At 42.0% G+C, this 24,280-nt stretch overlaps 1 protein-coding gene across 2 annotated transcripts in view; it reads right to left on the reverse strand.

Annotated features, from left to right (window-relative positions):
• Positions 1 to 24,280, reverse strand: part of KIAA1549L (KIAA1549 like) — a 207,620-nt gene that overhangs the window by 89,665 nt on the left and 93,675 nt on the right. The window contains exons 2-5 of one of the 2 annotated variants that reach the window (XM_037899872.2): positions 10,512 to 10,838; positions 6,969 to 7,553; positions 4,628 to 4,740; positions 1,701 to 1,920 (exon numbers count right to left, since the gene is read on the reverse strand). In XM_037899872.2, coding sequence (XP_037755800.2) covers positions 1,701 to 1,920; positions 4,628 to 4,740; positions 6,969 to 7,553; positions 10,512 to 10,838 — 1,245 coding nt within the window. Of the gene's footprint in view, positions 1 to 1,700; positions 1,921 to 4,627; positions 4,741 to 6,968; positions 10,839 to 24,280 lie in introns of both variants that reach the window. The other variant, XM_043549158.1, reaches the window with a different exon arrangement.

Here is a 24,280-nt window from a genome sequence, read left to right on the forward strand (position 1 = left end):
GTATGGAGCAGTTCCCCCACATTCTCCTGTTACTCTGCACTGAGCACTGCAGTAGTATTACAGAGAGGGTAAAATGATAAAACCAGGTTTAGGATGTTTGGAATCCAAGACCCCAGTTGGTCCAGCCAGACCTTATATGCATATATGGGGCTCTCGGCATCATAGGAAATACATAATATGCTTCAGAATACATTTCACACATTTAGTTCAAGGTCTGAGGATTTCAAAAATGTAAATGTATTGGGCCCAATTCATCCCAGGTGTAACTCCACTGTTTTCACTGTTCTCACGTTTAAAGAGACAGCATGGACAATGGGTACTCCTGGAGGAATTCTGTGCCACTGCGCAATGCAGAATTTTGCAGAAATTAACGTTGTGCATGCAGAATTTCCTTTCCCCCAAGGAAATGGGCTGCAGTGCTGCTAGCTGCCACTAGGGGCCACTGGACCCAGCACAGCCCAGCTTGCACATAGAAGACACTGCTGGGGGGAGGGAGAGGGAGATAGAGGGTTCCTGGCAGCTGCAGTTCCCAGCATGCCCTGAGGGAAGGAAAGGGCGGCTTGCAGGAAACTCTATGCAAGCCTGGGACCAAGCATCAGTCTGTTTCTCCCTCTGTATCGCTGGGCTCTGGGAGGGAGGGGGATGGGTGAATGGGCAAGGGGCCCTGCAGCTGGGCTCTGGGGAAGAGAGTGTTCGGGTGCATTGGCTGGGAGCGTGGCACAGGTGGTCTCTGAGGGAGAGGGATTGTGGGTGTCTGGCCCCCTGACTGGGCTTGGGGAGGGGAAGAGGCAGGAAGAGGGCAGAGAAACAGGAACTGGGTTGTCATAGGGGTTTCTTTAACTCTCTACTCCTGGGGGAAAATGTGTGTGTGTCCGTATTGTTACAGACATACTTGCTGACAGGTATTTTGAAATAAATTACCAAAATAATTGAAACTGACGTGATTATGTAGTGTTATTTTGATAAATAAAATTTGCAGAATTTTAAAATATTGTCTGCAGAATGCCCCCAGGAATAAATGGGACTGCACACATCGAACTGGGTACCAAATTTAGAGCACTGTTTTCTCTGAGGGGAACTGATGGCTGAACTGACAGTAAGTTGTGTACTAGGAAGAGAGCCTGAGACATAAGCCCTTGTATCAGAGGCCTGGTATGAGGCAGGACCTGCTCACATAGTCTGGCAAGAACAGGGCTGATATTGCAGAAATACACATTCCTAAGAAATGCCAAGTACAGAGTACTCACGCAAACATCCCGATATTAAGGATGGTACAAAAACATTCCCCAAGGATAACAGAAACACACTGACCCCTCCTAAAAGATAAGGTCAGGATGACAGTACGTAACTTGTTTGTACTGGTATATAAAGATGTATCTCAGAGGGAGTGTCTTTGGCCAGCCTTGGAGGCAGTGGAAAGTCCCGCCACTGACTGAGCTGCATCCACTGTCATAGGCATACATGTCTTAATATCCTCTTAGAGTGCCAGGTGCTATTACTGTGCTTCATCAACAATAAACCTGGCTGGGTGCCTTCGTACTTTGAAAGATCTTGTGATCATTGGGAGGTTCACTCGAGGTCTGCTGTGCCAACGGTCTGCGCAGAGCTGGGACAGCACACAGGGAGAACATATGCATGCACCAAATATCTAACCACAAGTTGTGCAACTGTTGCACCAGATATGTGATTGTGTTACTTGCCTGTTTTCAGCTGGAAGTGGTATGCAGGTAATGGATTCCATGGCAAGGCCAGTACAGCAACAGACTGAAGATTTGGCACATGCTGCTTTATGTCCGCTGTGGTGTTGCTAATACCATAAGCAATGAGCATTTCAGTAACAACAGCAGGTATAAAAACCAACCTCCCCTTCGTAACGTAGTAACCAACTGTCACGTTGTTTGATTGTTCCAGAATTTCAACCTAAAACACACAGGGAAAATGTCTTTTTAATTTCCATTTTAACTACTATGCTATTGGTTTTTTTCATTCTGAATGGGATTTCCTAGAGGTTTTGTATGCAATCTCCTTTAGGGCAGGAGGGAAGCAGGTGGTGCAATATACAGTAATTTTAATTTTGAATCTAAAATCTAAAGTTCCCATCCTGAAAACCCTGATACACAAGTAACTTCACACACAAAAAGTTCCACTAAGTTCTCATGTGTGTGTCAATGTTTGCAGGCTCAGGACCAAAAGAGTGTAAGGGTAAAATTCTTTACTGCCTGACCCCCCCTTAACTTCACTTGGGGCTCTGTTCTGTGTACTCAGAGCTCTCTCAACAGGCAAAGCTATCATTGTGATCACCAGAACTTCTGGGCATAGATCAACTACAGAATGAGCACAACAGTGAGCCACAGCAAAGAACAGGAATAGAGAGAAAAATTTTGCCCCAAGAACATACAATTTCTTGGGTTGTTAGGCTCAAAACTTGTCCTTAGCACTACATCAAGTTGGGATCCTCCATTAAAGGGGAGAGGAACACAACCCAGAAGGAGAGGAGTAACAGTACAGCTGCTCTGCAGCCTCTATAGCTATCATGGGGTACAAGCTCACTACTGCCATCTTCCCTTGCTGACTTAGCATGCGAAAGGGAAAGGAGAAATTTGTAGAGTTATAGCTCAACAACAAAACTGGACTTTCCACAATTTATTCAAATAGGATCATTTTTGTCCTTCCTCCATCATTTTTATCAATGTTCCCTTTTTGTGTCTTTACTCACAGCCAATATGCCGTAAGCAGAGCTGTGCAAAGAACCCCTGTTTACAGCAATGGGAGCTCCGTCCCTCACTTTATACAGAATATGGCTCTAGCAATCTATTTCATTCTGGGCTTACATTCCAGATAACCCAGAATTTCATGTCATTTAGATGGAAAGTAATGAACATGCCACTCATTTATTTTAGTAGAAATTGTTTTCTCCCAACTGCAGGGGTTTTTTTGTCACTGTAGAAGCGAATGTATCAGGCTTCCAAACTGGATGGATTGACAGCAGTGATAACCCATTTACTGGTCTTGCTCTTGCAGCTGATCCGTATTAAGCTGTGGAAGCACTTGGCTCACTACATGGCTATACTCATTCCTGGCTTTCAAGAGGAAGAAGCTGCTGCTGTCAGTAGCCATCTCCCACAATGTGCCAAAGAGACAACTGCCTCTCTTCCCCCTTTTTACCTTTTAAAATAAAATGACAGCCACCATAAAAGTGACTCTAAAATTGTTAGAGCCCACATAGTGTTTGGGCCACCCCTGCCTTTCTTCCATGGGAAAGCTACCAAAAGCCCTGCACTTTCCTCCAAGACAGATTGCCACCTCTGCAATGCACCCAATTTCTGCAAATAAAATTCCCCACCTTGACTTGCCCACAAAGCAGTCCAATAAAGCTGCAGCCAATTTATAAAAAATAAATACTGGTAAGTCAGGGGCTTTCGTAGAAAAGACAGTTTTATTTCTGGTTTAAAGAAGATTAATAGAAATGTTGTATCTTCAGAACAAGAAAAACCTGACTGAAAATGACAAAGAAATACTGTATACGCTCGTATTTAAAGTTAGCCTGCTAAACTCAGCTACAGAGTTATACAATAAGCCGTTACATCAGACTTATAGAAAAACAAGTTAAATAAATTCTAACCATAAAAAGGAGAAATACGTGCTAAAGTATAACTTTGTCCCTTGAAATGCTGAATTGCCATTTGAAGTTAATCATACCAGTGAAGTTCTCAGATGCTTGGAGAACTGTATTATTTAAAGACCAAAATAAATTCTCCAAAACATAACAGTTTGCATTAATTGGACGTACAGTCAAAACAGTCTGTTGTTATTAAACAGTAATGATGTTATGAAAGTTTTTGGAGAAAAATGTTTCCTTCTCTATCTGTCACTGGCAATAAAATTTAAAAGCCTCAGAATGTGTAATTCTAAATCCCCCCCCCCCTTTTTTTTTTCAAAGCTCCAAACACCAGTTTTCTGGTTTTTTGTTTTTGTGCGGGGGCAGGCCTTGATGAGGTAAAAGAGAAGGAAAAAAAATTGGGTAAACTATGGGGTTAAATATGCTCACTATTGCATAGCCAAAAACAAGCCTGCCATGTGCCATGCATCTTGTCTTTCCCACATTTTGGCAGCCCTGAGATTTCTCACATCCAGCAGGGTTGCAGGAAGGGCCTGCTGGCCATCAAGGGCCATTGCAACTAGTCAGACAGCCTCTACTTCACATCACACTGCTCCCTCTGCTAGAGCCAAGTGGATAAGGAACAGTTGGGAAGAGAAGGCGATTACTCCCTCAATCTTCCAGTAGTTAATACCATCCTTAGAATATCTAGAACCAGTTCATGGACTGAATTCCATTCAGTACACAATTCCATCAAAAGGTACCTGGCTCTGCCTATCACAAATGCAAACTACTCAGTTTTGTGGGTCTTGGAGGCCTTATTCCTTTTTGTTTGAATTGGGTCTAATGGAAATGAGATGAGATACAAGACTTAGAAACTAGGATGCCCTTAATTCATATTATTAAAAACACACAAAAACCCCACAAAAACAACATCTTTCACAAACTACTAATATTCAGTACAAAAGTTCTTTTCGGGGGCAGGGGGGGAGACTTATTTTACTACATATGCTAACTAAGCTTGCTTACTTGAGCATTGACATTTTGGTTGAAAGCTTGTCTCAATGCCTGGGTGAGTCCTTTTGTCACATTCTCTTTCAAGGAACTGCTGATCAGCAGCCTTCTTGTGTTCAGGAACAGAACTGTTGAACAACACCAAGTTAAACATTAGTTTGAAACATCAATGTGCTGTTTGCTTGAGGGTTGGTTTATTTTTTCTTCTAATTTTGATCACAGTCATTCGGAACTCAAAGACTATCCATAAGAAGCTATGCTGTGCATCAGGTACACGGAAGTTCAGTACTGCAGGGGCTAGACACGGCCCGAGTTCTCATGTCCTCAGTGTACAAGGCCTATTTGGGGGGATCACGGACTAACAGTTGCAGTAATATTTTAAAACACTGAGTTACCAGCACGCTGCTGTTTTGAGGAGATTACTCTATAACCAGACTATCTGAAGACAGACTGATGAAGCATTCTAACACAGCTGATGTGGGCATTGCCTCACAGGGCTCATGGTACAGGAAGGTTCAGGGAGGACTGTGTGGAAGAATATGCACTGCACATTTTCATAAAGAGAACAAATTAATATTTTTACTTCTCAAAAGTGGAAACAAACAAATAAAAATGGCATTTCATATCCACTGTTACTTTCATTATAGAAATTGTCCAAACTTTTGTTTTTTGCTCTGGGGCAAAGACTGGGTCATTTACCCGTGGCATTTTTGTAGCATAATTTGCAGACAGACTAAGGGCTAGTCTACACTAGAAGTGCTACATCGATGCAGCTACTCCAGTGCAGCTGCGCCACTTTAGCACGTCTGGTGAAGATGCTGTATGCTGACGGGAGAGTATATGCATATCTTTAGAGGGGAGATGGCATCAAAGGCTGATAACAGAGGACGTTCATTAGCATCCGCACTCCCTCCTAGAGAAGGTACATACAATGCCGCAAAAGCACATACACAATTGTATTTTAATACATTGTGTCCCTAAAGTATCAAACCTACTTCAATAAGGTTTAGCTTAATTCAATAAAATTTATCTAATTTCCATAAGATTGTTCAAGATATTACAGGATATTGTCAGTCTGTCACAGCTGCTGCCCATGTCGTGTTAGTGCAGCAGATATTTAGGGGCCTCAGACATAGGAATAAGGATATAATATATCCAAGAGAGGATCATTTCCAGATTTCACTCTCCCAAGCCCCTCCCATGCCTGTATAAATTGACATATCCTTTTATCTATACCTCCCCCTTCCTTTTGTAACTCTCAAAGCTAAGTATCTAATGTGGTGATACACTATGCCAGTGGTTCTCAATCAGGGGTACACAGAGGTCTTCCAGGGGTACATCAACTCATCTATATATTTTTGTCTAGTTTTACAACAGGCTACATAAATAGCACTAGCAAAGTCAGTACAAACTAAAATTTCATACAATGACTTGTTTATACTGCTCTATATACACTGAAATGTAAATATTTATATTCCAATCAATTTATTTTATAATTATATGGAAAAAATTAGAAAGTAAGCAATTTTTCAGTAATAGCGTGTGGTGAAACTGTTGTATTTTTATGTCTGAGTTGGTAAAAAAGTAGTTTTTAAGTGAGGTGAAACTTGGGGTACACAAGACAAATCAGACTCCTGAAAGGGGTACAGGAGTCTGGAAAGGTTAAGAACTACTGCACTACACCACCAGCATAAGTCCCTTATACTGGCAAAAAATTATTTCTAAAGACCCATTCAACTGACTGTTCTTAGGAGTGGCCTTACCTTAAGTTTAAGAAACCAAGATTAGAGCAATGACAAGTGGTGCTATTATCAAAAATTTAGTATGTCAACATGTGACAATAAAATATTTTGAAAACGTATGATATGAAATGCTTTTTTGAGGCACTGTTATGATATAAACATTGCTTTGAAATTTTTCTGTACATAGGAGTTTACAGAATGACATGCCATTCCATATCAGAACAAAAGTCTATCTAGTATATTAACCTGCTTCAATCTGTTACCTCTGCCTGTCACTGCAGAGGAAGGAACAAACTATCATAATGTGCTTGACCACCGTGCAGCTCATGCCCTGGAGCATGGGATTTGGTTACTTCATTTTAGCATGTATACGGTAGAATGTAAAAGTATATATATAAATCTATTATCTATATTTACTAACCTCACCATAACCTATCTATTTGGCTTGCTAGTGTAGTCATCCCCATTGTATCTAATCCCCACATTAATCATTATAACCCTTAAGTTATTTAGTAAACTAACCAGTATTTAAACAACTTTTCTATTTATGATGAACTATACTTCATACAAAACGGATGTATTTCTAATCAAACAAGCTGAATATAGAGCCATACCTGATTTAACCATAAGGTTACTGGACAGCTGGCATTCCGGAGGGGGAACCGTTGTCACATTAGCAAAAGTTGCAATTGCAGTTGTAGGAGCAGCAGAATTGTTTTCCACTGGAGCAGGGGGGAGCCTAGTTGTTTTCGCTGATGCTGTAATAGATGTCAAAGCTGCTGTAATTGTCAGTGGATATGCAGTTGATGTTTTGGTGATTTCTGAGCTTGTAAATTTCTTGGTGTCAGGTACTGTGGTTTCTATCTGTCTTTGTGTGTGTGTTGTGGATGTCAGTGTGGAAGCTGTGACTGTGCTAACTTTATTGGTTAGAAACATAACGGCGTGGGGGCGTGATGTAGGTGTGTTTCTTGGTGCAAACGGAAAGTTTGTATGTGTTTCTACTGTTGATGTCATTTTTGAGGCACTGTTATTTTTTGCTAGTGTTGATATCAATGTGCTTAATGCTGTCACAGACAGCAAGGGTGCATTTTCACTGCCTAGAGAAAACAAGGATGAAGTTGGCGCAGATTTTCCTGTTACTGATTTTGCTTCTGAAGTTGCTACTGTAGGTATTGCACCTGCCGACACTGAAGGTAGCACTGTAATGACAGAATGGGTAAAGTTGGTTGTTGGCAAAAAAGCAGAGGTTATATGTGTTGGTGATGCATGGACAGAAGTTATGATGACTGAGTGCAAAGCATTGGTGGTATGTGTTTGCGATGGGGTGCCATTGGTAGCTTCATTAGGTACAGCAACTGTAATTAGAATATCACCTGTACCATTTGCATGCCACCTTTCTGTACTAAACGTAGCTTGTTTTTGAATAACACTAGTCAAGTGACTCGGTGGTTCTGAAACAGAGCTGTTTGTAAAGTCTGTCAAATTTCCAGAAGTCAAGTATTTTTCTGGAGTTAGAATAGATATCAGTGTTGAGCTTGAAGATTGTTTGGCTATTGGAAAGGAAGAAATTGTTGGTTGTGTACCACTGATAGAACTAATTTCATTATTAGCTGAGACAATCAAATTGTCAGTGAATTGAGAAGCCAATGGTAGCTCAGATGGTGTTGTGTATAAGGCTTTTGTTGATGAAGAGACATTGTCACCATGGATTGTCTGAGATTTCAGAGTGCTAGAAGCAGTACTTGTATCATCAGTTGCAAAAGCCTTCACTGTAGGCAAATACAGATGGGGGGATATTTCAAAGTTTGCAGTGAAGTTAGTGTCCCTGAGAGTGAAGAATTCAGTAACATTTTGAGTTGTGTCAGTATCTTTTTTTGACTGGGCTGCAGGTAGTGCTGTAGTGGTAGCATGGGGCGAATACTGAACACTAGACCTTTCCAGGGCAGATGAACGTATGTTAAATTGTGTGAAATTAGGAGACTTAATTTCAGTCAAAGGTGAAGTTGAAACATTTTGATTAGATTTTGCAGATGTAGATGTTTCTAAAGTTACAGAGATAGAAGCAGTTTGTTTGTTTGTAACATCATTTATTTGCTGTTGCAGACCTGAAATTGTTGAATATGGGGCGTGATACCCAGTTTCTAATGAAGAAGTGCTTGGAGAAACTTCCATTATTGGAATGTTGGTTGTTTCTTTTACTGACAGAACACTAACACCAGCTGAAGTAAGCACGGCTGTAGTAGTCCATTCAGAAGCTGAAGCACTGATTATAGGTATAGGTATCTTTGTGGTATCTAAACTGCTTTCAGAGGCAGCATTTGAAATATTAGAGAAAGCTGACGCTGGGCTGTGTGGGGCTTCTGTTGCTGGAACAAATGATGGCAATGCATATAATTCTGAAGGCACAATAGTGGTCCATGGTTTTGTATCATCTGTGGTTGAAACTTGATCAGTGGTAAGATCAGGTTTATTTAAAGCTTGTAGAGGGGCATATTCTATATGTGGAGTGACAATGGTGAATGTTTCTGTATTTGTTTCTTCATTTTCTGTTAAGTCTACAGCTGGACTTTCTCCATTAATAGCTGAAAGCTGTGAAGTTGTAGAATTATGAATAGCAGGTGTATCTTTAATAGTGAGCACAGATTTTGAAAGGCCTGTATTGGGAGTGGGTAATGATACTGCAGATGTAATAACAGAACTGATGACTTCTGTTTTCAAAATACTTTCAGGCAGCACTGTTCCTGTTGTGTGCTTGCTGGGTCGAGTTTCTGGAGAAACTCTGGAACGCTGAGATCCGTAAAAAAGGACATTGTTAGCATCTATGTTGGTGTATACTTTGGCTGTACTACCTGTTTCGAAAGACTGATGGGGTGCCTCTCTAATTGAAGAGCCATCAGAAGGTTGCAAAGTATGTTCAAAATCACTTGATAATACCACTGTATTGGCCTCAAAAACTGTATCAGTCACCTCTTTTCCAACAGTTTGACTGATTGACACTGCTGAGCGAAGGGACGAAATATTTATTAGAGGGAACGTAGAAGTGTTCTCATAGGCTGGTGTTGAGTTTGTTGCATTGTTAGTATGTGCTATAATATTAAAGGTATGATTTGTCACAGTTATTAAGGAAGATTCTTTATCTGTTGAATAAGGAAGTGTGTTTTTTCTGAAAAGAAAGTCTGATATACTTGTAGGTGCTGGTGGTGGAACTACTGCATTGCTGGTGCTTATTGCATCTGGAATAAATGTTCTTGGCACAGTAAAGGAAGACCTATTTTCTGTTGAATGGGAGAGTCCCATTGGATTATTAGAAGCTGGTGATAAAAATATTGCCTTGGTAGAACCCGACATGTCATTAGTTGATGTTGAAGACTGATGACTCGTCACTTTTGGTAATGCAGATATAGTGCCCACGGTATGAAAGAATGAAGTACTAACCACTGGAATCTCTGATTTACTATTAAAAGCTGGTGACGATGCATCTGGGCTGACGTCATTCTCTCTGTCAGTCACCACTGCCTTGAATGGCAGATTGGTGGGTATTGCTCCAGAAGAAGACACGTTATCTGTTGAGTGAGACAATGAAGTTCTTTCAGTAGGAAGCCATGACACAGTTTCAGAAGCTATTGGTAGGAAAGACTGAGAGGAAATTATTGACAGAGAAGTTGGAGAGTGTGCAGAAAGTAGGGAGGTACTTTCTGAGGGTGACACTCTTCCCATTGTCTTTGTGGAATGTATCATTGTTGATCCAAAGCTATTAAGTGATGTGGTACCCGTGACCTCTTTGGGACCCCTTCTGGATAATGTGTGATTCAATGTACTGGAATTTACAATAGTGACTGTGCTTGGTGGATTATCTCTGCTTGCACTAAAATGAGAGTCAGTTGAATCTATGTGGAAGGAACTTTCAGTATCTGTGGATAAAGGCACTTTGGTGGGTAGTACAGTCAACTTAGAAAAGATAATGGTATGAGGTGATTGTATTACCAATGAAGAAAATGATGGTGATGGAACAGTTGCAAGAATGTCTGATCCTGATGTGCTTTCTTTTGAAATGGAGGGTGTTTCTAATGATGTTAGCTGAGATGGTACAGCAGTACTTGAATGTGTCATTGATGGTTTTGTGGACAATGTGGCAAACATACTGATTTGAGGCAAACCTGATACAACAGCTGTTTCATCTACATCTTGAGAGGATGACCTCACTGGTGATTCAGCTGAAACCTCGGAAGGCTCCTGGGATGCACTATTTCCACTGCCTTGGTAAAGAGTGGGCGAAAAATTAGTTTGATCCATAGTTCTGGCGCCAGTCAGTGTTGCTTTTATTTTCTGAAGCAAGTTTGCATTCTCCAATGTCTGTCTCATTGACATGTCAGCCACTGAGGAAGACTTAATTTCTGTTGAAGGCCATGTTGGTGAAAATATAGATCTCCAGTGAGCAGGAGACTCTGTAGAAAGGGCAACATTTATTTGGTGTTGTTTGGTACCTGTAAAAAATAATTAAAATGAATATTTTGCAAAAAATGTGTTATCTTGATACACTACACCAGTGAATCAGAACAGAAAATGTTTAATCCTAGGTAAATGACTTATTTCTCTGTGTTGGAAGGACATAATGAATAAACAATCAGAGAAAGTTAAAAAATATGAACATGAGAAGTGCAATGTGAGTAAAACATAACTCTCTAATTGTTTCATTATACAGAAAAATTAAAGATAATGCCAAGCTTTATTCACAGTGATAATACAAAATAATTACTGATATTGCTCATAAATTAGGATGGCTTAACCTAATAGGAAGATAAGTTGTTGCACCCGAGACAACTTCTGATGTTATTATCTTCATATTCTGTCAAAATATTATATGCAATGTAGTTGTAACCATGTTGGTCCCAGAATATTAGAGACACAAGGTGGGTGAGATAATATCTTTTAATGGACTGGCTTCTGCTGGTGAGAGAGAAGCTCAAATGCTTGTCTCTCTCACCAACAAAAGCTGGTCCAATAAAAGATATTACCTCAACCACCTTGCCGCTCAAAATATTGGGGATTAGAAGCAGATATACAGAGGGAATGGATTCTGACAATCAAACATCACTGACTTAGCATACTGTACATTATGGGAATAGAGTCAAAATTGGTTGGGTTCCTCTATGAAGCATCTGTACGTGGTCATCTTGCCAGCTGTAATAACGTGTGTAATTATAGGCAGAAAGGCAAGAAAATATAACAGGAATGAAATTGATTGGGGGGGGGGATTAAAAACAAATGAGGAAATTAAACTCCTTATTTGATATGTGCAGATGTATAAAACATCTCCAGCACCAATTTATTTAGCATTCTACACCTTATTGTTCCTAAGCTTTGTTTTCTTAAAATGATTACACAGTAAGCTTAAAAATCACAATTCAGAAAACCTTACATTCTTTTTATTTTAATTATGACTCAATCAAGATTAAAATTAACATTTTGTTGTTGTTTTTCATGAGATAATCTATCAACTAAAGCTTATCATTGTCCTTTTCCATTTCACTGTGAGCCAGATTGTGGCCCAGCCTATGTACCCAGTCCATAAGAGGAAGCAGACCCCTCCCCTGTAATGGGCATGGGTAATTATACTACAGATGTAACAAAACTGATGCTGTCCCTGCACATACATACACATTGCTATGCGACTTCAACCAATGTTGGAGTAGATGTTACAGACCTCCTACTCCCCCTTGAAACCACTTATAAACTTGAAGTGATAGCTTGTAATTTTAACAGTATTCAATACTTTGCACCACTCAGTCAAGTGGGTAGGAAGTAGGCAGGGCATTGGCTCAGCCCCCCAATTAGCCTGTCAGTGCAGCTGAGCCAGCCCGGGAAGAGGTAACCTACTACCAGTAGGGGCCAGTGCAGATCACGACTCCACTGGAATAAGCAAGGAACATGGAAGATATCATGCCTGTCTGAGGCCACTTACTGGGGATTAATGCTGCTGCGATTGATGCAGTGAGGGTCAATTTAGCAGGTCTAGCGAAGACCCACTAAATCGACCTCAGAGTGCTCTCTGGTCAATTCCAATACTCCACCAAAAGAAGAGTAAGGTAAGTCAACAGGAGAGCATCTCCTGTCAACACAGCACGGTGCAGACACTGCAGTAAGTTGACCTAAGCTACATCGACTCCAACTATGTTATTCACGTAACTGGAGTAGCATAACATCGGTCGATTTTCCCCTGTAGCGTAGACAAGGCCTTAGGCTCAATTCCTTCTCTGTGCAGCATCTGTGCTACACATTGTTCTGTACACATACACAGGTCAGAATAGATGATCAAAGTGGTTCCTACTGGTCTTAAATCTGTGATTCTATTACTCTAGTCCTGTATTTGGGCTCCAACCCACCATATACACAGATTTTCCATTCAAAACACTTTAAGTACAGATATGCACAAGTGGCTGCCAAAGTACTGCAGAGTGAAAGGTAGTTCAGATTAGTTTATTACTAACTCAATATTATTGTTTACCATATAGCAAACATCTTAATGTGAAAATTAAATGCAGAGTCCAAACTATTTTGAAACAAGTATTTTCATTTAGCATTAACACACATTAAGCTAATATCAAGTCCAACTAGCATTTTCACATTACAGGGATTAAAGACCTTTCCTCTTACTATATTGTTTAAGAACTGTATTGGATCATGATGAGAAATGGCTTTGTTGCAACATATGCTGAGAATAAAGCATCCAGATACAAATTATTTTAGGGAAGGAGCATACTTAATTGGAATGAAAGAAAGAGGAGAATATTATGCACCAATATGAAATCCTCAGATATTTCCTAAATATAGACAGCAAAATATTATATAGGGGGAAATTAGTTTAAATTATTCTACTTACAATGGGCTAGATTGTGCTCTTCAGTACAGTCCTGTATCGGAGGTATTATATAAACCACACAACCTCCCAGGGGGAGCCCTGAGAAGCAATGTGACTCACACAACCCTATGTCTACAATACAGATGTTACACCCATTGTTCTCCCCTCAATTGATTGAAAAATACCTTGCATCCACACACAAAAGGGCTTCCACCAACTATCGGGGAAGCAACAATCACAAGTCACAAGACTGAAATTCCTGCAAGCTGCATGGAAACTTTTAAAAAACACCATAATAGAGGCTCAAATTAAATGTATATCCCAAATTAAAGAGACTAATAAGAGGACTAAAAAATTGGCACCATGCCTAAACAACGGAGTAAAAGAAGTGGTTAGAGGCAAAAAGACATCCTTTAAAAAAAAAAAAAAGCATGAACTCTGGCAAGTCAAGTGTAGGAGTACAATTAGGCAGGCCAAAAAAAATTCTGAAGAGCAAATACCAAAAGACTCAAAAACTAACAGAAAAAATATTTTAAGTATATCAGAAGAAGGAAGCCTGCCAAACAATCAGTGGGGCTCCTGGATGATTGAGGTGCTAAAGGAGCACTCAAGGAGGACAAGGCCGTTTCAGAGAAGCTAAGGGCTTGTCTATACTGGCACTTTACAGCGATGCAACTTTCTTGCTCAGGGGTGTGAACCCTCCCACCCCAAGTGCTGCAAGTTTCAGTGCTGTAAAGTGCCAGTATAGACAGTGCACCAGCGCTGGTAGCTACGCCCCTTGTGGAGGTGGCTTTTTTAGAGCAGTGGGAGAGCTCCCTCATCAAAAGCTCTTAAGCAAAATAAGCAATCATGAGATAAGAGAGAAGGTCCTTTCTTGGATCAGTAACTGGTTAAAAGTCAGGAAACAAAGGGTAGGAATAAATGGTCAGTTTTCGTAGTGGGGAGAGGTAAATAGAGGTGTCCCCAGAGATTTGTACTGGGACCAGTGCTGCTCAACATATTCATAAATGATCTGGAAAAAGAGGTAGATAGTGAGATGGCAAATGAGGATACAAAATTATACAAGATAGTTAGGTCCAAAGCAGACTGCGAAGAGTTTCAAGGGGATCTCACAAGACTAGGTCACTGGGCAACAAAATGACAGCTGAAATTCAATGTTCATAAGTGCAAAGTAGTGCATATTGGAAAACATAATTCCAACTGTACATGCAAAATGATGGGGTCTAAATTAGCTGTTACCACTCAAGAAAGAGGTCTTGGAGTCACTGTGGACAGTTCTCTGAAAACATCCACTCAAAGCACAACAGTAGTCAAAAAAGCGAACAGAATGTTAGGAATCATCAGGAAAGGGATAGATGATAAGACAGAAATATATCATATTGCCTTTATATAAATCCATGGTACACCCATACCTTTACTACTATGTGCAGTTCTGGTTGTCCCATCTCAAAAAAAAAAACATTAGAAATGGAAAAGGTACAGAGAAGGGCAACAAAAATGATTAAGGGTCTGGAACAACATCCATATGAGGAGAAATTAAAAAGACTGGGACTATTCAGCTTGCAAAAGAGGCAACTAAGGGGGGAGATATATGATAGAGGTCTATAAAATCATGGTGTGGAGAAAGTGAATAAGGAAGTGTTATTTACCCCTTCACAACACAAGAACTAGGGGTTGCCCAATGAAATTAATAGGCAGCAGGTTTAACACAAACATTAGGAAGTACTTCTTCACACAATGCACAGTCAACCTGTAGAACTCATGCCACCCTTAGCCATGCAATACAACCAAGTAAATCAAATCAATTCAGGGCTCTAATGCCTAATGCTCTAAGACCCCACAAACAAAAACACAGGGGAAAACACTTGCACATTTACAATAGTTGGGGCAGGGGTTTCACCTGGTTCTGAAGCACTAATTATAAGTCAATAGCAAAGTACATGGTTCTGTACAATACATCCCTACAAAATTAGCATCTGGATTAGTTTAGCACCAACAAAGTGAAGTTTCGTTTATATAGGATTGCCATTGTATGAAGAAAACAAAATTAATTGCCAAATGTTAATCATAGAACTAGGAACTGAAGGGAATTGCTACACAAACCACTGAGATCCCACATAAGTAACATACATTTACATCAAATTTTTGCAATCTACCATTTCTGCTCTTACACATGATTACCCAGCCACATTTATTAGCATTCGGTAATATTCTTTGACCAGATCATTAGAGGAAGGAAGAAACTTGAAGGACTGAGCTGTCTAGTTTTCAGGATTAGCTTCTAGTAATTCCTATGATAAACAGGATTATTCAGTTAATAACACCATTCACAGCACCAAGAAGGTATCCAGGACTGAACTCTGGGCCAAAAATCATAATCAGGCTTTCCGCATTAACCGATAAGGTCCAGGAGCCTTGCACCTATGATGGAGTCATTTTAGCAGTGTCATTTCTGAGTCAGAGGCAAGTAGATGGGGGAGCAGTAGTAGCAAGAGGAGCTAGGCAAACAGAGGAATCGTGATCAGCTAGAATATGGCTATGCCAGCCAACCTCGGGGTGGAACTACCTCTGGATGCTGACCACACCCAGTGAACGAGATGCGCTTTTATAGGGGAAAGAATGGAGTGGTGGGCTGGAAATGACGTTGCAGAGCCAGCTCAGGAGTATCAGCTTGCATGAAAAGGCTTGCAGCACAATAGGTACTGTCAAGGCCAGGTTGTGGGAAGCCAGATTTAGTGGTCAGACCACACTAAGGAGTTGAGAGTCAGCTGGGTCAGGATACCAAGAGATCTGAAGCAGGAGACAAACTGGAGCTCAGAACCACAAGCTGATAACCAGAGTCAGGCGGAGTCAGGATACCAGGGGGTCAGAGGCAAAAGACAAACTAGAGCTCAGAATCACAAGTCAGAGTGCAGGAGCCAATCTGGGACAGGATGCTGGGAAGTCAAGCTGGGGGAGCAGGAGTAGGAGCAGGAAGTACAACACTGTCCAGAGCAGGGTGGATCCCAGTTCTTTGGACAGCTTCCTGTTCCCTTTGCTGGCTTAAGTACGGGCAGCAGGCCTATTGGCTACCCTGGGACTCCCCCAATAGGATATCAGGGATGGAGCCTCAAACTGGGGCTGGGTTCATGGATCCTGGGTCAGCGGTTGTCAGCAGGCTGCCAACTGGAGGATTGAAGTGTGGTTGTTTCTGTGGACCGAGGTTCAAGGCCCGTGTTTCATGACAAGTACACTGCAACACTTTGGTCTCTATGCTGCTGTTCCTGTTGTTTGTGGCTCAACGAGTTACATGTCTTGAACATTACTAGCCACTGTGACAAAGTTCCTGCTCTACCTTGGTGGGTCTTGCGCTTATTGGCGGATTTGCTCGCCTTGGAGCTCTCAGCTTGGCCGTTTTTCTGAACCCACAGTCCAGGTCGACTCCTCTTTTGTCTGACCAGGAGTGGGGATGATTTGTGGGAATCCGGGCCTGCCCTCTACTCCGGGTTCCAGCCCAGGGACCTGTGGAATGCAGCTGTCTAGAGTGCCTCCTGGAACAGCTGTGCGACAGCTACAACTCCCTGGGCTACTTCCCCATGGCCTCCTCCCAACACCTTCTTTATCTTCACCATAGGACCTTCCTCCTGGTGTCTGATAATGCTTGTACACCTCAGTCCTCCAACAGTCCGCATTCTCACTCTCAGCTCCTAGTGCCTCTTGCTCCCAGCTCTTTACACGCACACCACAAACTGAAGTGAGCTCCTTTTTAAAACCCAGGTGCCCTGATTAGCCTGCCTTAATTGATTCTAGCAGCTTCTTGATTGGCTGCAGGTATTCTAATCAGCCTGTCTTAATTGTCTCCAGAAGGTTCCTGATTGTTCTGGAACCTTCCCTGTTACCTTACCCAGGAAAAGGGACCTACTTAGCTTGGGGCTAATATATCTGCCTTCTATTACTCTCCTGTACCCATCTGGCCTGACCCTGTCACACCACCAAAACAGTTTCAGTGGCTGTGTGACGTACAGAGTGTGTTCTTTAATGGTATATCCTGTACAATACAGAAACTGTTGTCTGACATTAGAAATACCTTTAGGAGACCTTAAAAAGCAACTATGGGGTGCCTTCTTTCCAAACCTTTAGCTCCAGTTCAGCAAACCACTTAAGCATGTAATTAACTTGAAGTCCCATTGACTTCAATGGAATTTTAGCATGCACTTTGCTGAACAAGGATAGACTCAAACACATGTTTAAAATTAAGCATGTGTTTAAGTGCTTTGCTGAATCAGGGCTTTAGCCAGTCTGTGGTTTAAAATTGCTTTAAATGACCTCAAAATTCATCATTGCCCAGTCTGTTACACCACTAACAAATTGTACTAACTGACTATTGGTACACATACTGTAACAGAACCCAGAGCCAAAGCCTTCTGCATGGTTTACATTATACAAGACTCACCTACTGCTTTCTGAAGTGAGTCCTAGAGGGAGACATGGAGAGAGAGATTTATTTTTTTTCTGCAGGCTTTGCTTTCTAGAACATCAGAATACATCAACATCAATCCACGTATGATCTGTAACATTCTCTCTCTCGTCCTCTGTTCCTTCACACTTGAAGGTCATCATTCTCATCAGCACCATACTGATGATATGTAGAGATACTGTAGACTCAAGGTAGTGTCAAACTGACATTATCACAGTTTGACACATAGAGGAAAGCATGGCATAACTTAGAGTAGCAAAAAACAAATAAGAATGTCATCTGCTATGGAGTCATCTGCTGTTTCTCTTCCACAACTCACAGCTACCCAGCTCCAGTCCTTTTCTCCTCACTTTAAAGTAAAGTATTTTTCTATGCCAGCTGATAATTTTTCTTTTACATCCTTTGATGAACAAAATCCCCCAGGCATCCACACTCATTCTGTGAGGTTTACAGAACTACTTACCAGGTGTTCTTTAGGCAGATTCAAAAGATTGTCACATTGCTGCTGTGAAATTTCTTATGATTCCATCTGGCTACCAGTGCATTTCTAGAAACATCTCCCACTCTCACATAACTCGCCATCTTCCATTAGCGAGCAGCTGGGGTACTCGGAAAGTGAGAGAATCCTCCCAATGTGTGAAGTTTAATCTCAAATTCATGTACATTTGGGCAATCCCTTTCCTAGTTGAGAATGGATGGATTAACATAAGCACCTACCGTTCTGAGATCAAATAATAAAAAAGATATAAAATGTGTATGTGAGTGGTGGGCAGAACAGACCAAAATGGGACACAAAGAAACAGCTGCAGAGATGAGGAAGGAGAAGCAAAGAAGCAAAAATGAGGTGAGACCAACAAATAAAAATGCATGCCAGGATCCTTCATACAGGTTGCAGCAACACGTCCTTTGGAGGCCCCTGCCGTATGTTTCGTAGCAATTGGAGAGGAGAGGACCAAATCCCATCTTTGTCTATAACATAACTACACCTATAACTGGCCTTGGGGGAACCTGGAATACTTGTTATCACTGCAGATATAGAAGGAGCATAAATGACTATACTTCTTGAAGTATAGTACGACACATATATCAAAGCTGTGTGAAAAGTTTGGAAGACTTGTGTGTAAGGGGTCAGAGTTATGGAAGGCTAAGAAAGCATGCAGGAAAAGCTTGAACCTAATACTCAGGAGATCAGTGCACACATTTGGAGACAGAGCACTGGGAAAAAAAGATAACCTTAGCTGTAGCCTTTTTTAATGGAAAAGATTTGGAAAAAATAGGTGACAAGGGGACCAATAAAAATGTGGTTGCGGGAGAGCAGACAGGAAATTACTGGAGCATGGCTAAGATTTTGGCAGTGGGGACAGATAGGAAATGAAGAAACAATGTGGCAGGATTTCGCAAGGGCCTAGATGTGAGGGAAATGGAGTGGAAGAGTGTCAGCAATGGCAGAGAAAGTGGGAGAGTAGAGGATTTGGAGGTGGAGCTGATAAACTCAGTTGTAGCCATGTTGAATTCAATGTGGTGAGAAGACATCCAGGCAGAGATATAAGAAGTGGGTGAAGAAGAGGGACTAGACAGAGGGTGAAAGCTCAGGAAGAGGACAGGTAAAATAGAGAGTGTAATGCAGCTGAACCCTTAGGTGGTCTTGCTCTCTCCTAGAAGGAGAGAGACTAGAGAAAGAGTGGAGAGGGCTAAGAAATAAATCCCTGCAGCACCACAGCAGACAAAGAGATGGGAAAAAGAGATGGAGCTATTGGAACAAATGTTCAAAGACTGGCGAAAAAGCAAACAGGAGAACCAAGAAAAAATAGCATCTCAGAAGCTTGGGGAAGACATTTTGAATAGGAGTGAATATTCAACACTATCAAAGAGAAGCAGAGATATAAAAATTATTAATTGGGCAGAATGTATTTAGTAGCAGGGTGAGAGGAGGCATAATGACTATCAACATGCATTTGATATTAAAATGCAGATAAATAACAGCCAGAAAAGTATATGTACCTGGTGAGGTTTAAGCAAGATCCTAACAAGGCAAAGGCATTGAGTTGTAGCATGAACACACAAGTTGTGGTGTGCTGCCTACTGGAACATTAAATCTTTCACAGGCTATCCCAGGAAGCAAGGAGACCAGAACCAAGACACATGAAGGAACAGACATGGCCTGACGGGACATGCATGCATGAGTTGCAGTGGTAGCAACTGGAGACAGCTTTAGTAAATTCACTGAAACTAAAATTCCTTCCACATTTACAACTTCTGTTTCAGATTAACAGCTTCTGAAAATGCAGATTAGCATAACTAATTACAGTGGTAAAGTGTCTGCCCAGGAGAGAATGTGACCTTTACAATCTACCAGCAACTCTAGCACTTGTCAAAAGCAGCCAAAGAGCAAATTGAACTGAATATGAAATTAAAAACTCTGTCCTGAGAACTCTGTACTCACTTAAATTACACACCGAGCCATAGTTTGTACATTTCATTAGTTACTTATCCTATTTAGGATGACCTTTTGTTCTACCATACTTCAGGCTATTGACTTACTGCCTTCTTCTTAGGGCTAAAACCCACTTAGCAGTGAACTCATTAAAACAACCATTATTGATTAATAAACTTTTTCATTTCGGGTAACAGGAAATATTTCAAAATATGCCAAGGCAGGAAAGAGAGAAAGCAATTCCAGAGGAAATTATGCATTTTCACCTATACAAACAAACGCAGGGCTCAATCATGAGCCCTCCTGTGACCTGCATAGAGAAGTAAGAGCTCATAAGGAGCCTCCTTACCTTAGGTCCCCACCCAGACCATGAGTGGCCACTCTCTCTTCTGCACAGGTGGTTTGGCAGGGTTGGGAAGTGTGTGAAGCTTTGACTCTGCCCCCTACTGCACCAGCTCCTATACCACAGCTGATGCAGACAGGAAGGTAACCTGGGTCATCAAAAAGGATGTTGAGATTATGTCTCCCTGGAAAAAGGGGGAAACCCCAGGACCACAGTCTGGTTCCTGCCCCACTTCTGAGGCAGTGCATGTAAGCTCTGCCCCTGATACAGACTGGATTCTAAGGTTTCAGTCCAACCCACAGTAAAGGTGACTATATTGAAAACAGGTTACAACCAACAAAAATGCATGTGTCTCCCATGTCCATAAAACCTTGTATTTCTGTACAGCGTTTAGATCAAGCCACCACATATGCAAATTGCACACTTACAGAGCTGAGGTTTGAAAACTTGGCCCTATTTGCTTTATGATGTTAGAAGCCAGGGAATATGAAAAAAACTCGTTGCGGTGCACATGTTCTACACTAGATCAGGTAAGGAATGGCTTAAGTCCCTGCTCCACGCTAGAGAACCTACCTATTCAGTCTGTCAATTAGAGAGAGACTCCATCTCCCATAAACTCATCAGAGCAGGCTTTTAAGCAAGAGGAGGAAATAGCTTGGGGTCTCTCATAAAGAACATTTTCTCTTTTCTTCCAGTCTAGGACAGAACTGAGCCTGGAGACTCTCAGAACCAGCCAGACTGAGAGGTCGGGAGAAACTGGGGAATACACTGCTTCATCCCTGCCAGAGTACTGCACCCCTCAGAAAAGACTGTTTGCATTTTCTATTGATTTACAATGACTGAAAGGATCCTGCCAGGCTCCTTGGCAGTAGATTCTACACAATGATCCAGTTCTGAGGATAGCCTTCTGAGGATAGTTTTACCACTCTGGAAACCAAATGGAACAGAGAGGTTCCATGCCGGGAGGCTGCTGCATGAAATGGTGTTATAGTTTTTCTTTTGTGCCATTTTTTCCTTTTATTCTATGGCTCAACACCACAGCCCCAGGATGGCCTTTTACAAGTCCCTGTAAGAAAACTACCAAATACAGTACGCAAGTTCAATATCTGACACCCCATTTTTCAAATTTAAAAAACCCCAAAACACCAATTCTTCATTGGGTAGACATATCTATTAATAAGACAAGGAACAGCTCAGTGTTTCAGTCATTTGGAGTCTGGACTTCTTCAGGGGGTGTGATAATCCTGGAATAAACTTAAATGACTTAAACCAGATTTCCACTTTTATTGCAGAGAGTTACTTTCCAATGTATATTCAGGTCATCAAGATTTATTTATTCATCTTTACTAACTATATCTACTTGAAGCTCTAAATGCAATACAAAATATATTTAAAGTAGCTTTTAATAAAATATCAATAATACATATCAAAATAAGGCACTAAAATAAGGACTTTCGCCCACAGATCATAAAAGAAAAAAACCTCAGCTCTCTTACAATATCTTCTGAACCTAAGACAACTTCCCTATGCAAGCCTCTTCTATCCACCAATCAGCCCTTCTCTTCCCTTTCCCAAGAAAAGCCTAGGAGATCAAGTAGGTGTTCCAGCATGTCCTGAAGGTCACCATGTCCCAGCTCTGGTTAACTACGGAAGGCAGTGAACACAAAACCAAGGACCCCTCTCAGAGAATGCCAGTTCTGTCCTGTTTATACAAGGAGAGGCCTGTTTGCTTGAATGCCTCAGATGATCTCAACTGTCACGGTAACACACAAAAACAATCAGCGTCTCAGCTCTGGTCTACATTACGGGGTCTACACTACGGGGTTAGGTCAAATTTAGCCGCGTTAGGTTGATTTTAAAATGAATGTGTCTACACAACCAACCCCGTTCCATCGACCTAAAGGGCTCTTAAAATTGACTTCTGTACTTCTCCCCGGCGAGGGGAGTAGCGCTAAAATCGACCTTGCTGGGTCGAATTTGGGGTAGTGCAAATGCAATTCGACGGTATTGGCCTCCGGGAGCTATCCCAGAGTGCTCCAATGTGACTGCTCTGGACAGCACTTTGAACTCCGATGCACTAGCCAGTTCACAGGAAAAGCCCCACCAGAAAATTCTGAATTTCATTTCCTGTTTGGTCAGCGTGGTGAGCTCAGCAGCACAGGTGACCATGCAGTCCCCCCAGAATCGCAAACGAGCTTCAGCATGGACCAAAAGGGAGACACAGGATCTGACTGCTGTATGAGGAGAAGGATCTGTGCAGGCAGAACTCTGATCAAAAAGAAGAAATGCTAATATATAATGCCAAAATTGCACAGGGCATGGTAGAGAGAGGCTACAACAGGGACACACAACAGTGCCGCGTGAAAGTTAAGGAGCTCAGGCGAACCTACCAAAAGACAAAGGAGGCAAACAGTCACTCTAGGTCAGAGCCCCATACATGCCGCTTCTATGATCAGGTGCATGGCATTCTGGGGGGGGGGACACCCTACCACTACCCCACCACTGTCTGTGGACACCTGCAAGGGGCAAGTCTCACGCAACAGGGAAGATGATTCTGTGGATGAGGAAGAGGAGGAGGAGGAGAATGCGCAGCAGGCACGAGGTGAATCCGTTCTCCCCAGCAGCCAGGACCTTTTCATCACCCTGGAGCCAATACCCTCCCAAGGTGGGATCCCTGACCCTGAAGCCAGAGAAGGCACCTCTGGTGAGTGCATATTTGTAACTACATTACAGGGTTTAAAAGCAATAGTGTTTAATGTTTGATTTGCCCTGAAGAATTGGGATGCATTCGCAGCCAGTACAGCTACTGGAAAAGTCTGTTAACGTGTCTGCGGATGGAGTGGGAATCCTCCAGGGACATAAAATCATAGAATCATAGAATATCAGGGTTGGAAGGGATCTCAGGAGGTCATCTAGTCCAACCCCCTGCTCAAAGCAGGACCAATCCCCAACTAAATCATTCCAGCCAGGGCTTTGTCAAGCCTGACCTTAAAAACTTCTAAGGAAGGAGATTCCACCACCTCCCTAGGTAACGCATTCCAGTGTTTCACCACCCTCCTAGTGAAGCTCTCCTAGAGGTACTCTGAAAGCCTTTGCAGAAGGTTTCTGGGGAGGGCTGCCTTATTTCATCCTCCACGATAGGACGCTTTACCACGCCAAGCCAGTAGTAAGTCGTCTGGAATCATTGCAGCAAAAAGCATAGCATCGAATGGTCCTGGGTTTTGGTCGCATTCAAGCAACATTCGGTCTTTATCTTTCTGTGTTAGCCTCAGGAGAGTGATATCATTCATAATCACCTGGTTGAAATAGGGGAATTTTTGTAAGGGAACAGTAAAAGGACCCCATTCATGCTGGGCTGTTTGCGCTTGGCTAAAAGGGATCATTCCAGAGAATAGCCACGCGGAAGAGGGAGGGGTGAAAGGATCATCCCAGAGAATAGCCACGCGGCAGGGGCAGGGGTGAAGGGATCATCCCAGAGAATAGCCATGTGGAGGGGTGGGGGGAAATGTGTGGTGCACATCCACCCGAAAACCACAGCCCCTCCTTTTAAATGTGAAACCCAACTGGCACTGCTTGCGATGGGAAACGATGGTGCTGCAGTTTGAAACCATTCCCACATGTTATGAAGGCGGAAGAAACCAACCCCGTGTACCAAAAGGCTTACCATGGCTGCCTGGAAACCGAATTCTGTTGCCCAGCCATGTGTGATGTGTCACCATACTGGCAGGCGCTCAATATAAAAGGCAAAATGCAACCTTGTACCTAAAGCACATGTGCTGTCCGCTGTGAATTGCTTGATTCACTGTGAAACAGTGTCCCTTTTGTTCTCAGAAA

Source organism: Chelonia mydas, chromosome 6, assembly GCF_015237465.2.
Source record: "Chelonia mydas isolate rCheMyd1 chromosome 6, rCheMyd1.pri.v2, whole genome shotgun sequence".
NCBI classification, from domain to species: Eukaryota; Metazoa; Chordata; order Testudines; family Cheloniidae; genus Chelonia; species Chelonia mydas.